Here is a 16,162-nt window from a genome sequence, read left to right as displayed (position 1 = left end):
CTTGTCCTGATGTACAGTTGTCCCCTGAGGGGCTGTGTCACTGGGTTTTACTGCAATGGGTTTGATGAGGTTGGGGTTTGTGTGGATAGCTGAGGAACTGGTCATCATCTTGGGCTCTGAACATGGTTTACACTGTAACATGGGATGGAGAGAAGTGACATCAAGAGAGGAACGAGCAGCATGGAGCGATGACATCATAGAATAATCACAAAGAGGAAGCTGCTGTGTAGGGTTAAAGGAGTTCTCTGAGATTATATAGATAGTTCTCCAGGTAAGGAGAAGGATGTTTAATCTGCGCTCTCTGCTGGATCCATATATGAATAGTGTACATAAGAGATGTCCATAGTCAGTCTTAAACATAGAATAGGGTCTGTGACCTACACTCACCTTAGTGTACTCATTCTTGGCCTTGCTGAGCATCTGCAGGATGTCTACTTCCTTACCATCCGAGTGTATGTCCATGGGAGACACCCCGACAATGGCCGACTGCTGAGCCTTTAGCTGCTCCTGCTGGGTTAAACTGTACATCAGCAAAAGTTATAATGAGCCTGCAGCAAGAATTAGTGTATGCAATTCTTCAGTTTGCTCAAAGACTGCCCCCCTAAGTGCTGGCTGGGAATAGGGGTTTAGAGTGGACGTATCTCCCCGATCAGTGAAGCTCTGGATGATTTACAGCTTTGTCAAGAGACTTCTGGTTGGAGGGGTGGGGGGGGGGGGGCTGTTTATAAGGATGTTTGTTGAGGGAGAAAACAATTAGATGAATAAAGATCTGGATCTAATGTGTATATTCCTACGATGTCATATGGTCATAGGAAGTATATTATGTAAAATGTGCATATGTAATATTTTGTACTCTTGTCTTTTGTACATGCTGTCTTTTGATGACCGAATATTTGATTTGATTTGACTGTCATTTGATGATGAAAACGGGAAAAAGATTTGATAATAAAAGATTATCTGATTTAAAAAAAAGAGACTTCTGGTTGAGTATGAATAACCAGATATGATTTTGTCTGGTGTATATGCCATTAAGGGAACCTGTCACCATAAAAAAGCAGTGCAATCTGCAGGCCGTGTGTTATAGAGCAGAAGGAGCTGAGCAGACTGATATATAGATTTATGGGAAAAGATTTAGTAAAACGTGTAATTTATACATGTATGCTTAGGAGTCATGTGGGTAGTGCCACTTTGTGACTGCCGGCTAGCTTTGCATGACTACACACAGTTATCGGTCAATCGCTGAGTAGCACTGCCCACTGGACTCCTAAGCATAGAAAGAGCAAGGATTTAAATGAATAAGTTACAAGTGTCACTGTATGTTTTCCCATAAAACCAAACTGCTCAGCTCCTCCTGCTCTATGACACGTTACTTGCAGATTGCACTGCGGTTTTCACAGTGACAGATTCCTTTTAATTTTTCCTTGTAATACTTGGTGCCCCCAGTAGGTGGTGCTCTTACTTTTTCATGAGCTCTGCAATTCTTTGGCATTCTTCTTTACTGTAGAACCAGATTCCATAAATAAGAACTGCAAAAAAATTTAAAGAAAACAATTATAATCAGACTTCAGGCCAGGTAATGTCTCTCAGAGTACGGCATGTCAAGCCAGTGGTAAAGAAATGCCTATGTTGGAAACTACAACTCCCTGAGTGCTCTGCTGACTACCACTTCTACAAGACCTCCAGACAGGATTGACCTGTATTCCAATACCATTAAAACGCCAGCTCTTGTGGAACTACAAATATCAGCTTGCTCCACTAGCCAATATTCCAGTCCCACTTGTACCACTTCACCCTGCCCTGGGAGTTGATGTAGAAGCACAAGGCCCAGCATTCCACCTGGTTGAAGGCCCCCTGTATTCTGGTCAGCCTCCAGGCAGGCTCACATGGTGCAGGCCTTCAGAGTGGTCTGTGTATTTCCATCAGATCAGCACCCCTGACCCGATGCCAAACCTTTCCCTGCTACATCTCTGCCACACTCAGAGGGGGCACCGATTCTATTTACACTCTGATAACAAGTGTGAAAATTACATGGAATAAATGACGGGTTCTGTGAAACCTGTTCTCAGCTGAACGCCGGGGGATGGTGCTCCTCCTGTACTGGTTCTATATACAGATGCAGCAGAGCTGACTGCTGTTTAACTCTTTGGATTTCTATTCTTTATGCATCATAACTCCCTGCTAGTGAAGTTGATGTTACCCGCAGTCCTATGTAACACCACAAGACACAGTGATAGCTCACTGAGTAGAGACAATGTAGTAGATGTCAACTGCCATCCTATGTAGCATCACAGATAAGGCACAGTGATAGCTCTCTGAATACAGATATATTGCGTTACTTGCAGTCCTATGTAACACCATGGGTATTGGGTAAATATGCTCTCATGCGACTACTGTGGGGATTCGCTCTGGTAGTTAGGACTAGCGGATGCAGTATAGAGGCAAAGTACACAGTTCTTGAATCAAACAGCGGTGTTTATTCACACATTGGTGTATCATGAAACACAGGTGGCTTGGTGTTTGTTCACACACAAGGAAAGTCCATAAACAATAAAAGTCACCTTTTCTCCTGGGTGTTAATTCACACCCCGTTAGCAGTTCAGCCTCATTAAGTCCATAGGCGGCCTGTTCGCCTTTAGAGGGGCCTCCAGCCCGACTCAAACCTCAAATCCCAGCACAGCCCTCAGTTCACAGCACACAGACTCCTGAGCTCCACTGTCAGAGGGAGGTAAATCTAACACACCTGGCAGTGCGGGATGGTTTTTATGCCTGGCAAAACCCAGCCTGGAACATGGGGAGAAGTCACCCACCCAGCACTTTTACTACTCCCAGTAAGAGCCGTCCCGGATCAGCTATGACAGCCATGCTAAACCTCAAGGTGTCAGTTACGAATAGCTGCTGCTGACACATAAAATACCGGCTCTTACTTGACCGAGGCCAGGAACCTCAGTGACGCATACCTTCCATCCACGATAATTCCAGGTACATTCTTACACTACATAAGTAGACAAATGTCCTTCAGAAGTCTGGGAAAGCAGGGTAAACCACCCCAATTCAAAGCTAACCATACGGTCACCAGCATCTTTTCTATTCCAAGAGTCGTGCTGGGTTTTGCCCCTTGCTTGGGCCAGACATAGCTATCACCCATGCAGCTATCAGTCCTCCACATATCAGGACTTTCCGTGTCACTGATGGGACACAGAGCCCCTCATGACTGAGTGAAGAGGCTCGATGACAGCAGGACAAAAAACAATCTCTGTGAATGTCCCAATCTGGACGGGAGCAGAGGAGGGGAGGAAACTAAAAGTGTGGGGGAGATTAAGGATGGGCAGTCGGTGCTGGCTCTAGACTTTGTATTTCTCAAGAATGGTGGGTCCCGGCATGTCGTACTGACTACCACACCGACTGTAAACGTTTAAGAACAGAAGGCAACAAGATGTTCCATTCCTTCATACGACAGGCTACGGCCTCCTACAAGCCAATGGGGAAGGATGTGGCGCCCCGTCCCAGTTTGTTCTGGAAGGGAAACATGGTGACCGAGACGGAGCTGGATTACATCCATGTCCCTGCTGGAGGTAGGAAACGGCTTTTTAGTGCCCTAGACCACTACGCCAAGTGCATGACATGGCTTTTGTTAGATATTTGATGCAAATCTTAGCAAAATGTGTAACTCCTGATTTATCAACATGCACCAACGTAGTCATGGTGGTTATGGGTTTTGTTGTATGGATGGTATAGCTTATTACAGCATACTGGCGCCCAGAACAAGGCTGAAGTTTGTAATGAATGTGGAGGTGAAGGTCAGAGACAATTGTGCTGCACTGCAATGTGTCTATGGGGCTGGGTTACATCTTGTTGTGGCATACAAGTCATTGAAGTCAATGCAAACTGTAGCTGCTTTATTGGAATTCAGCTAACCCGTTAGGTGGTCATCTGTCCATAAGCTTGCTTATAACTGGAAGATAAGCAAATACAGCTTAGCAGTATAATAAAGGTTGTAACGCCAGACCCGTACAGGATAAGTAATGTATGTACACAGGGACTCCACCAGCAGAATAGTGAGTGCAGCTCAGGAGTATAATACAGGAGGTAACTCAGGATCAGTATAGGATAAGTAATGTATATACACAGTGACTCCACTAGCAGAAAAGGGAGTACAGCTCTGGAGTATAATGCAGGATGTAACTCAGGATCAGTATAGGATAAGTAATGTACTGTATGTACACAGTGACTCCACCAGCAGAATAGTGACTACAGCTCTGGAGTATAATGCAGGATGTAACTCAGGATCAGTATAGGATAAGTAGTGTACTGTATGTACACAGTAACTCCACAAGCAGAATACTGAGTGCAGCTCTGAAGAATAATACAGGATGTAACTCAGGATCAGTACAGGATAAGTAATGTAATGTGTGTACACAGTGACTCCACCAGCAGAATAGTGAGTGCAGCTCTCGAGTATAATACAGGATGTAGCTTAGGATCAGTACAATATAAGTAATGTATATACACAGTGACTCCACCAGCAGAATAGTGAGTGCAGCTCTGGAGTATAATGCAGGATGTAACTCAGGGTCTGTCATTCAGGAGTGTGGGAAAGCTGGTACCAACCCCTGCTAGAGCTCTTACACTAGCCAGATTAGTCATCACCTACCTACTTAAAAAAACTGCCGAACAGAATTTGACAACGTCTCAGTAGAGGGCGCCTCATGGACTGATATTTGGGAGTGAGCCTAAATCAACCCTCTATCATACAATCACTACTACTATAGACCTCATGCCCCATTTGCCCTGACACGCAGCAATTAAACGCTATTAATAATAAGTGAACCTCCTGCATTGTAGAACTGCCGGCTGATTGTCAAAGCAGAGATTCGCCAAGTGACTGAACAACAGTGCGAGCTCCCGGCATGGGGCAGATTTTTTTTCTTCATCTTTTTACAATTGTGTGCTGTCTCTCTGGCGATCTAAATCTTGCCATAGGCTGCGCTGTCACTGAAGGCAGCAATTACATGCAAATAGCATAAGAGACTGGCTCCTCAGCGGAGGTTTATTCAGTGATTTCAGACATGTTGCCGTTTCATCCTTCATTTGTATATTCAGATGATTTTTTTCAATGGATGATTATATTGACCACATAAAATTGGGTATCAGGCTGAAGGTCAGCCACAGGGATTTAATTCACCGTCTATAGCCCTTTTTTCGGAAACCTCCCACAATTCACTGAACTGCAGCACTCCATGTTCTGATAAGGCTCATAAGTATAATACCAAAACCGCAGTAAACACTGACACTTAAAGTGGTATTACTGACAGCACACCCCAACAATGTCAAGAGTGCAAACTCTGGGAATGGCTATAACTGTGATGGCTAACCTCCGGCACACCAGCTGTGGCAAGACTACGACTCCCAAGATGTAAACTTGTTTGGCGGTTCTCAGAACTCCCTAGAAATGAATGGAGCATGCTGGGAGTAGTAGTTTCACCAAGGCTGGAGTGCCGGAGATTAGCCATCACTGCCACATTATGTACAGAGCAATATGGCGGACATGGTGTTCAGCAGTGTAGGTTGTTCCGATAGAAATCAGGGGCCATAAGCAGTAGAATAGTCAGGGACAACACATGAGATGTCTAGCGGACATGGTGTAAATCTGCCAGGCTCTACGTAGTGATAATGCGGGCCCAGAGGGCAGGTGTCTCCCCTATAGTTATATTCCTCCTCTCAGTAATTACAGCAGCAGCTGGCTTGCTATCTGTTCAGGGCGGTTCTGCTGCTGTCAGTGGGAGTCTGTCTTACAGGGGGTGCTCGGAGCTGGAGGCAAAATCTTGGATCTGCCTAATAGATAATCATCAAAGAATGGAAAAAGTATAAGTTCAGCTGGGTTCTGGCTTGTTTGCTCCCCCCCCCAGCTCTGCTGCTGCTCCTGGGTCTCCTTGCATCAACATCTGATTTGGTCACATGGCCGCTGCAGCCAATGACTGACCCCAGCAGTGACTTGTGACCCAGTGACCTAACACATGGGTGACATGATGTATGGGTGGCATATCACTGCTGCGCTCAGTCATTGCTTTCCAGCGCTGCCTCAGCCCTTACCTTTTTGTTGTTTACAGGATGCAGCATAGACACAACCGTATACAGCACATGACTGCGTCAGCCAATCACTGTCCTCAGGTATATGGCTCAACCTCGTTAAAGGGGTTGTCCGTTTTTTGTTTTTTTACATTGATGACCAATAAGCTGCTTGAAGAGGCTGCAGCGCTGTTTACCGTCGCAACTGCAGTGCCGAGCAGGTGTAATTACAACTACAATGTCCCATTCACTTCTATGGGACGGCTCCTTCCTATTCAAGTGAATCGGACGAGCGCTGCGTTCTCTTCAAACAGCTAATCGCCAGGTGTTGCCGGTAGTCTGATATTGATGACCTATCCTGAGGATAGGTTGTCAATATAAAAAAAAGCGGAAAACCCATTTCATACCTTGAAGCTGCTCCACCTCCAGATCATCAGCACAGCAAATACTCCCTCTGCAGGACACTGACCTTGTCAAGGGGAGATATCCTTTGGTTTGTTCGCTTCCCCTCATTTTCAAATTCTCTGCTTGCAGTCAGTATATGGAAACCTGTCCTGATCATATCCAAGTGACACGGCTGCAGGACTCTTTACAGTGTATGAGGGCTCTCTTGTAATGACTTGTGCACCCATTTACTAGCTTTCCCTCCCCCCAGGCCTGGAGAAATCATGATGCCCCCACACAGTGGCAGCAGCAGGACCAGCTCTGCTACTTTGAAGAGATCACGGTCACACTACACTGGGCAAAAGAAGCACACAGTGATGGGAAAAAAAAAAACACCCGCAATGCTTCTGAACATAACGCTTTGAGGCTGGAATCACACATGCCGTTTTTTATGCAGTTTCTTGAGCCAAAGACTTAAGTGGGTGCCGCACATAACGTAAGGGTGCTGGCTGCGGTTCCTTGCATAGAAAGTAGCCGGGAGCACACACACGTGCAGATACTTCACAAAAAACTGTGCTAGATCCCCCATGTTCTTTATGATATGCCATAACTTTACAAGATGAGAGTACCCCTTTAAAAAATTCTCATCCCAGAAACTGAGCCATGACTTGAAGCTCCTGAACTCTGTTCCAAAACCTGTAAAATCACCAGTTATTTATAGGTCTTTGGGCCCCTCTAGTAGCAGGACCCACATGTGGTCACATAACCTATACCCCTGACAGCTATGTGACTGCGGCCGTCAGAGCCTGCAGTGTACCCAGCGTACTCACGTCTGGCATTTCTGTACAGCAGGAACGGATCTTGCAGCTGAAATTCCAGGTCCTTAGTAATGGGCTCAGTGCGGTTCTCAATGCTCAGCCGGTTCATGATGGTGAAGCCATGGTTAGGAGAAGCAGATCTATGGAGTAAGGCAATGAACTTGAGACGGATATATCAATTCAACAGAAATATATCCAAAATATAACATGCAGCAGATACAGAGTGACTGTACAACAATAACCCATGTATTGAAATATCAGTTTAACCATTAAAGGGTATTGAGAGATGTTCTAGAATCTAGATTATATCAAATGTATTTGTAAGGCCCCAAAATAAAGAGAAAATATTGTGAGATTTTAGATTATTTTGCAGTTTGTGTAGGCTTTTAGACACCAGATTAAAGGAATATCGTTGTGCAATCTGTAACTGTTTGCAATACACTTTCTGGGATGCTGCGCCACACATGTTGGTTTATTCAGGCTGCCTGTACATCATAAAGTAAAAAATAGTGCCAAAAGTGCCAATGAGGACAGAGGTGGGAGACATAGGGGGAAACTTTATTAAAACTGGTATAGTTGCCCATAGCAACGAATAATTTGATGTATAAAAACCCTGAGGGTCCATTCACACATCCGCAAAATGGGTCCGCATCCGTTCCGCAATTTTGCGGAACGGGTGAAGACCCATTCATTTTCAATGGGGCCGGAATGTGCGGATGTGCATCCGTGCTTCCGCAAAAAAATAGAACATGTCCTATTCTTGTCCGCAATTACAGACAAGATTAGGCATTTTCTATTATAGTGCTGGGATGTGCAGTCCGCAAATTGCATTTAGGGCTCATGCCCATGAACGTAAGGGCTCCATGCCAGCATGGCAGCAAACGGCGTTTCCACAATATACGGGCACTGGAATTGTGCATTCCATGCTGCGGATGTGGAGCTATTGACTTAAATGGGACTGCAATCCGCAAAATACAGTGCAGAGCGGAGGCATGGATTGGAAGCCCACGGAAACACTTTAGTGAGCTTTCAGGTCTGTGCCTCTGCACTGCAAATGGTAAGACATGTCCTATCTTTTTGCCATATCTTGCGAATCCCAGACCTGTTCCAAGTGAATGGTTCCGCATCTGCAGCACGGAGTGCACACGCCCAGTGCATTGTGGACTACTATTTGCGGTCCAAAGCACGGGCATGGAGCCCTTACGTTCATGGGCATGAGCCCTTATGCATGCACAGAGGCTGAGAAGTAGAGACGCTCTGAATTACTATGGCTTGTGTAACATGTGACTGAAAATCCAGTGGGAAAAAAATAACGCATGGAAAAGTCAGCAGATTTCATGGTCACCATTGGAAAGAGTTAAAACTGCAAGATAAATCTGTGGTATAAATTGACATGCTGCAGATTTCAAAACCGCAATACCGCAGCTTGCCTGCTGCATTTGTTTTTCTCATCCACTTTGCTGGTACTGTACAGCGCTGCAGATTTGCTGCACGTTAATGCACAATGGCAAATCCACAGCTTTTCAGTCGTGTGACCCTCATAGCTACAGACAGTCAGCTCTTGGGGCAGTCACAGGCCTGTCCGTCAGCTCGCACCCTCTTCCTGAGTGCACCGACATGGGCTGAGGTGGCTTGTACTGACAAGACCCTTAGGAGACAACCGCACGAAAGGAAGATAAAGAAAACACACAGGACCATACATAGAAATGAGCCACTTATAGATCTGCAGGGGGAGCAGAATGCAAAGCCACTATAAAGGAAAACTCTGTGTTGAAAATAGTGTTGGATGAACAGGCTGGTCGAAAATATAGATTTGATCAATTTTTATAACCTGTTTTATTAGATTATTCAGTAGCATTAGAAACTATCCCCAAGAACCATCTGGGTACAGTCAAAAATGCAGATACAGTAGAACAAAGAGGGGACCAGGATAGGGGATAACCATCAGATCGGTGAGGGTTCTATTGCTGGGACTGCCAATCACAAGAATGGGAGCCCCGTTCCCCCTGAAGGTCCCTTGCTGCTCCCATAAACTTACCAGAGCTTCCAGTTGCATGTGCCTGCAGCCGCTCCATTCACTTCTATGGCAGTTCAAGAGATAGCCGAGCAGCAAGGGGTCTGCAGGGGGTACAGGACCTTCATTCTTGTGATAAGTGGGGGTCCCAGTGGTAGGACCCACAACGATCTGATAGTTGTCCCCTATCCTGTACTTGTACCTACTGAAATACCCCTTTAATACTTGGGAGTGGGGTATTTGCATGAAGGTATCCCACAAAGTGAACAAGGCTTTAGGCTAGGGCTACAAAAAAGGAACAACTACATTGCGACGTGTCGCACGGCATTTATGTCTCACCAATGTTGCACAACATTTTTAGAATGATAGTCAATGGTGTCACACTGCGATATGAGACAGTCGACACCATTGACTATCATTGTCGTCCTGTAGCCCTAGCCTTACCCTTACGTTCTTTTCTAATCCAATCCATGCGTAACACAAATGTTAATTTTCGAGTCCAAGGAAGAAGGGTTGGGGGACAACTATTCCTGCAAAATAGGCTTGCACACTACTTCAGAGACTATAAATATGTTTTTTGGCCGTTCTCATACTGGGAGATACAGCAGGGTCAGTAGAGCCCAATATGGCCCATTCCAGGGTCAAAGGAAGAAAATTTATGAACCCCAAAAATAATTACATAAATCTGCATTGATGGCGTGACACTTTGACCATGCAGCTGTAGGTGCCTGTCTCATAATGTACGGTATTTCTGGCGAGAGGAACATTGGTTGCCATAGCTCAATAACGAGGCGGCGGGATGTAGCGATTTGCTATAAAGAATCAACTGTCTTTGGTAGATAAAATGGGAAAGTGTTACAACCTGTTTTCTTGTTTTTTTGTTCTAATCATAAAATACATCACAAAGTCTATCCTCTCCTGGGGTTTGACGTGTCGGAAATTTGATACATTTTTAAAGGTCTCTGAGGGGGCTGGCACGCAGCACAGTTGGGACACAGTTACTGCATCAACAAACAGGCATTCAGAGTGCAGTTTTCAGCCATCTGAAATTAATTAAATCATATAGATAAGGGATGCCCAATCTGCTGCCCTCCAGCTGTTGCAAAACTACAACTCCCAGCATGCTTGGACAGCCTATAGCTATCAAACTACAACATGGCATGATGGGAGTTGTAGTTTTACAACAGCTGGAGGGCCGCAGGGCATCACTGATTTAGATTATTTCTTCTATGCAGAACACCAGGGTGTAAATCAGGCATCCTCAAACTGCGGCCCTCCAGCTGTTGCAAAACTACAACCCCCAGCATGCCTGAACAGCCTACAGGTATCAGCCTACAACAGGGCATTGTGGGAGTTGTAGTTTTACAACAGCTGGAGGGCCGCAGTTTGAGGATGCCTGGTGTAAATAGATGCTATGCATGTGAATGACCAAATCACTGTAGTGTGAACTAGGCCTTAAGACTTCAACAAACATGCATTCTCTTGCTTGTTGACGTTGTAAGGCCTAGTTCACACTACAGTGAATTGGTCAGTCATTTCCATCAGTGATTGTGGTCCAAAACCCAAAGTGGAGTCTACAGAGATAACATATAATGGAAAGATCTGCACCTGTTCTGTGTTTAGAGCTGCACCTGGTTTGGGCTCACAATCAGTGATGGAAATAACTGACCAAATCACTGAAGTGTGGACTAGGCCTAAGGCCTCTTGCACACGAATGTTGTGCATCAGTTCCGTGCATTGGGGACCACAATTTGTGGTCTCCAATGCACAAGCTACGTCCATGCGATGGCCGGGACGGATCGAGACCCATTCAACTTGAATGGGTCCATGATCCGTCCACATCGCAAAAAAATTGTTTTTGTGGTGCAGAGGACAGAAACACCACGGAAGCACTACGGGTTCCGATCCCTGCCTTCGTTCCGCATCTCCGTGATTGCGGAGCCATTCAAGTGAATGGGTCCGCATCAGTTATAGGGAGTGCACACGGGCTGGTGCCCGTGAATTGCGGACCCGCCGTATGCGGGCCGCAATACGGCCACAGGCACAAAAAAAGAGGCCTAAGGGTGCTGCTACACATTCAGGTTTTTGAAGCCAATCTGGCATGGATCATGAAAGTAGAGAAAGTATTAGGCCTCTTTCACACGGGTGTTGCATGTAAGGGCCGGACAAGATGTCGGTGCGTTGCGGGAAAATGCGTGATTTTTCCATGTGAGTGCAAAGCGTTTTAATGCGTTTTGCACGTGCGTGAGAAAAATCGCCATGTTTGGTACTCAGACCCAAACTTCTCCACAGAGGTTCGGGAGCGGTGTTGTGTGTGATTTTCACGCGTGGTTGCTAGGTGATGGGGACCCGATCTTTATTATTTTCCCTTATGACATGGTTATAAGGAAAAATAATAGCATTCTTAATACAGAATGCCAAGTAAATTAGGGATGGAGGGGTTAAAAAAATTTACCTCGTCCACTTGTTCGCGAAGCCCAGCTCGTCTTCATTCTTCTTCTTTGAGGACCTGGGAGGAAAAGAACCATTGGTGACGTCACTGCGCTAATCACATGCTATGGGTGATGGACCATGTAATGAGCGCAGTGACGTCACCAAAGGCCTTTTTCTTCCCAGGTCCTCAAAGAAGAAGAATGAAGACGGGCCGGGCTTCGCAAACAAGTGCATGAGGTGAGTTTAATCATTTTTTTTCTATTTTTTAACTCCTTTATCCCTAATTTACTTAGCATTCTGTACTAAGAATGTTATTATTTTCCCTTATAACCATGTCATAAGGGAAAATAATAAAGATAGAGTCCCCAACGCGATCGTCACCGAGCAACCACGCGTTAAAATCGCACCGCATCCGCACTTGCTTGCGATTTTTACACAGCCCTATTCACTTCTATGGGGCCTGCGTTGGGTGAAAAACGCACAATATAGAGCATGCTGCGATTTTCACGCAACACACAAGTGATGCGTGAAAAATCACCGCTCATGTGCACAGCCCCATTGAAGTGAATGGGTCCGGAATTAAGTGCGGGTGCAATGCGTTCACCTCACTCCTTGCACCCGCGAGGAATTCTCGCCCATGTGAAAGGGGCCTTAAGGGCAGATACAACGTCTCTTTTCTCCAATCCATTCCTGGTGTTGGCTTCAAGAACTGCCTTAAAAAAACTAAAAGTGTGTCAGGACCCTAACTGCACTCAGTCAACTGCAAGGAGTTTTCAACTGTATCACAACTGCTCTGTGTGCCAGCACCCTTCTCAGGGGATGGGGGAGCAAAGTCAAATAAAAAAAATTATAAATGTCAGGGGATGTCAATTATCTGTGAGCTAATGACATCAGCAGCACAAATCTCTCCCCGAGGGTGCTGGCACATAGCGCAGTTGTGATGCAGCTGACTGCAAGCAGTTACTGCATCAACAAACAAACACGACACATTACAGATTTTCATGCAGATTCCTCTGCGTTTCTGCACCGAAATCCACATGTGTTACTTGTCATATCTCATTCACTTAGCTGGTACTGTTTTACGCTGCTTTTTTTATGTGTGAAAATCTGTGTGGAAAAACAGCACGTAACCTGCAACGCATGCTGGTAGCTCAAAGGTGCCCATACACCTTCAATACCTTGTTGGCTGAACAAGCCAACTCTTCCTCCTGACTCCTCCATACACACAGACGCTCAGTTCAGTTGAGCATGTATGTGGAGTCAATGGGGAGAGGAGAAAGGAGTAAGCTGCTGCCAGACATCTTTGGCAGTGACTTATCTCCCAGTAGAACAAAGAAATCAGACAGAAAAATTCAATTTATAAAGTCACGGAAAATAAGGCACTTAAACAATAGATGCAAATATAATATATGGACTAAGCCCTCACTGATAAAATCTGAGACTCTCAGCCAATATATTTTGATCCAAACACATCTGTGCCCACCTACCGGCGCCAAGGTGGTCTCAGTCAGGCAGGTCCTACTCTAAACCTACCTATGCCATTGGACATCTACATTCAGGAGAGCACACCCTGCACATAGTGTGCTGCTCCTAGTCAAGCAACCGATGAGAGGAGAAGCACGCACACCTATATGTACTACCTAATCAAGGTCGCCTGTGGGATAGGCAAGGCAAAAGTGCACAAAAATGCTACTGCCAAGATAGAAGCGCATTCACACCTGAAGGTGCCATTCCTTCAAGACTAATCAAAAAAAATAACTGAAAAAAAATACAGAACATCCTGCATGATACTATATGTGCAGGGTCTGCTCTCCTGAATGTAGATGCCCATACGACATAGGTAGGTTTCGAGTAGGACCTCCCTGACTGGGACCACATTGGCGCGGGTAGGCGGGCACAGATGTGTTTTGACTAAAATATATTGGCTGAGAGTCTTAGATTTTATAATGTCAGAGTGAGGGCTTAGCCCATATATTATTTTTGCATCTATTGTGTTATTAGTGCATTATTTTCTGTGACTTTTTAAATGTAGCCATGCATATCTGCATATTCATTATCACATCGTGCAGGATGTTCTGTATTTTTTTAATTAAAAGAAAAATTCAATTTGTCTGATCCTTTTCTCTCCTGACATTAATCGGAGAAGAGATTATCGGAAGAGACGGTCAGTTGTTCCTGCAGACAATGGTGGAATTGGCTGACAAAATACTGGGGTAGATTTTTCTCGCTGGTATTGAGGAAAACTGGCTTAGTTGCCCATAGCAACCAGTATCCACCTTTCATTTTTTTTAGCTCCCTTTGAAAATGAAAGGTTTAATCCGATTGGTTACTATGGGCAACTAAGCAGTTTTTTCTTTACACCCCCACTGTACAGAGACCTTTAGGGTGAAGTCACACACTGCGGCATTGCTGCTGGTCTTCAGTGCTGAATTTTGCAACTAAAATCCAGGGCATGCCAAGTGTATAAGAACGAGCCGTCCCATAGTAGTGAATGGGATGGCTTCTTGTAATTACACCTGCTCACCTTTGTGGTTGCGACGGCGAGCAGGTAAACAATGAATGAAAGGCTGCGCTGGCACAATGCGCACCTTCTCTTCAATCAGCTGATCGATGGAGGTGCAGGGTGTTGGAACCCCGCTGATCTGACATTGATGACCAATCCTGAGGATAGGTCATCAATAAAAATAAATTGGACAAACCCTTTAAATCGTCAATGCTCTGCTGATGCCATGGTGCTCACCTCGTGTACACAAACAGTGTCCCTTCCACGTCAGTCTTCTCCTGCAAGACAAAAAAAAAACAAAAAACAGTACAGTCATTAAAAGGGAACCTGTCATCCAGGACAAAGACTGGTTCACAATCACACACAGATGAAGTGCAGGCCGGTACACCTTGCTTTACCGCGCATGCTTCATATGCTGTTGGAAGTGGCTTTTGAGGACATATCCATGCTGTGGGATGTCATTTAAAGGGCTTGTCCGGGAATTTGACATTGATGGCCTATCCTCAAGATAGGCCATCAATATCAGATGGGTGGAGGTGAGGGACAGGGGTCTTACTTCCAGCAACCCCACTGATCATCTGTTTGAAAAGGCTGCTGCACTCACTCGAGACCCAAGGAGTGCTGCGGCCTCCTCACACAGTCGTACATGGTATAGCGGCCGTGCCTGGTATTGCAACTCAGCCTCATTCACTTGAGTGGGACAGGTGCACCCAGGCCACGTAACCAATGTACAGTGATGTCATTGGCCTAGGTAGAGGCCAATGTGCTCACAGAGCGCCATGGCCTCTTCAAACAGCTGATCGGCAGAAGTCAGACCCTGCCGATCTGATATTGATGAGCTATCCTGAGGATAGGCCATCAATATCAGATTCCCAGATAACACCTTTAAGCTACGGGAGGGAACAGCCAGCGTTTCTCTTCTGAAGAGCGGCTCCACCTCTATGACTCCTTTCAGGTCATTTTAATATGGCGCACACTATTATTTATTTTGCCTTTTTGCTACCATTGTCCTGTCACCATCCTACAGTAGATAACGCATTGCTGGAGGTATGGGGGCAATGTTGCGCAACATTTTTTGCAATGATAGTCAAAGGTGTGCACTGCAACAAGTTGGACTTTTGTGTGACTGTCACATCGCACGCACAGCATGTCGCAGTGCGACACCATTACAAAAAATATCGCATGACATGTCGCAGTGTAGTTGTACCCTAAATCCCCATGACAGGTTCCCTTTAAAAGGGAATTTCTTACTCCACACGGGAGGAGGCTATAGGACCAGTGTATACAATCTCCTGCTCCCGGCTACCAGTCGTCATAGGCTGGGGGTGAAGCTGTAGGACAGCTGGATACTGTCTACTGTCCCTGTTATCAGCCATATCAGGCTGGGGAGAGTCTGACTGCAGTGTTCTTCAGTGGGATGAGTGATGTGAGGTGTAGAAACCAGCGCTGGGAACCTGCAGAAACATTTACATCATATATTAGACACTCCTCTTATAACACCACTGGTCTATTATAGGAATGAACAGCAGGAGGCGCTGCTGTCTCAAGGCTGGAAGTTCACTATTCTGCAGCTCTGGTCCACCCATCATTTACAGTGTTAAATCTTGCGGCTGCATAATAATAATTAGAGATGAGCGAATTTCCGCTTATGAAATTCGCTCACACTTCGTTTGGTAGTAAAAGGTGAATTGCGTTATGGATTCCGTTACCACGGACCATAACGCAATTTTATGACGGAAAGCATGCCTTTAGAGGCATTCCGTTATTCATTCCGTCATAATAGAAGTCTATGGGCTGCAGTACCATTTCCATTATGCAGGAGAGTCCTCTAAAGGCATTCCGTCATAGAATTGTGTTATGGTCCGTAGTAACGGAATACGTAACGCAAATCACCTTTTACCACTAAGCGAAGTATGAACGTATTTCATAAGCGGAAATTCGCTC

General features: G+C 45.4%; 2 protein-coding genes across 4 annotated transcripts in view; one reads left to right on the top strand and one right to left on the bottom strand.

Annotated features, from left to right (window-relative positions):
* DCP1B (decapping mRNA 1B) overlaps positions 1-16,162 on the bottom strand; it is a 35,040-nt gene that overhangs the window by 5,977 nt on the left and 12,901 nt on the right. For all 3 annotated transcript variants that reach the window (XM_044281369.1, XM_044281367.1, XM_044281368.1), the window contains 5 exons: positions 14,456-14,496; positions 7,281-7,408; positions 1,460-1,526; positions 388-520; positions 1-132 (listed from right to left, as the gene is read on the bottom strand). In XM_044281369.1, the coding sequence (XP_044137304.1) occupies positions 1-132; positions 388-520; positions 1,460-1,526; positions 7,281-7,408; positions 14,456-14,496 (501 nt within the window). The remainder of the gene's footprint in view (positions 133-387; positions 521-1,459; positions 1,527-7,280; positions 7,409-14,455; positions 14,497-16,162) is intronic.
* Positions 2,760-16,162, top strand: part of CACNA1C (calcium voltage-gated channel subunit alpha1 C) — a 562,571-nt gene continuing 549,168 nt past the window's right edge. The window contains 1 exon segment of the mRNA XM_044281366.1: positions 2,760-3,572. Within this exon segment, the coding sequence (XP_044137301.1) occupies positions 3,434-3,572 (139 nt within the window). The 5' untranslated portion in view covers positions 2,760-3,433.

This window comes from Bufo gargarizans, chromosome 2 (genome assembly GCF_014858855.1).
Source record: "Bufo gargarizans isolate SCDJY-AF-19 chromosome 2, ASM1485885v1, whole genome shotgun sequence".
Classification (NCBI taxonomy): domain Eukaryota; kingdom Metazoa; phylum Chordata; class Amphibia; order Anura; family Bufonidae; genus Bufo; species Bufo gargarizans.
This window is presented reverse-complemented; position numbering and strand designations above follow the sequence as displayed.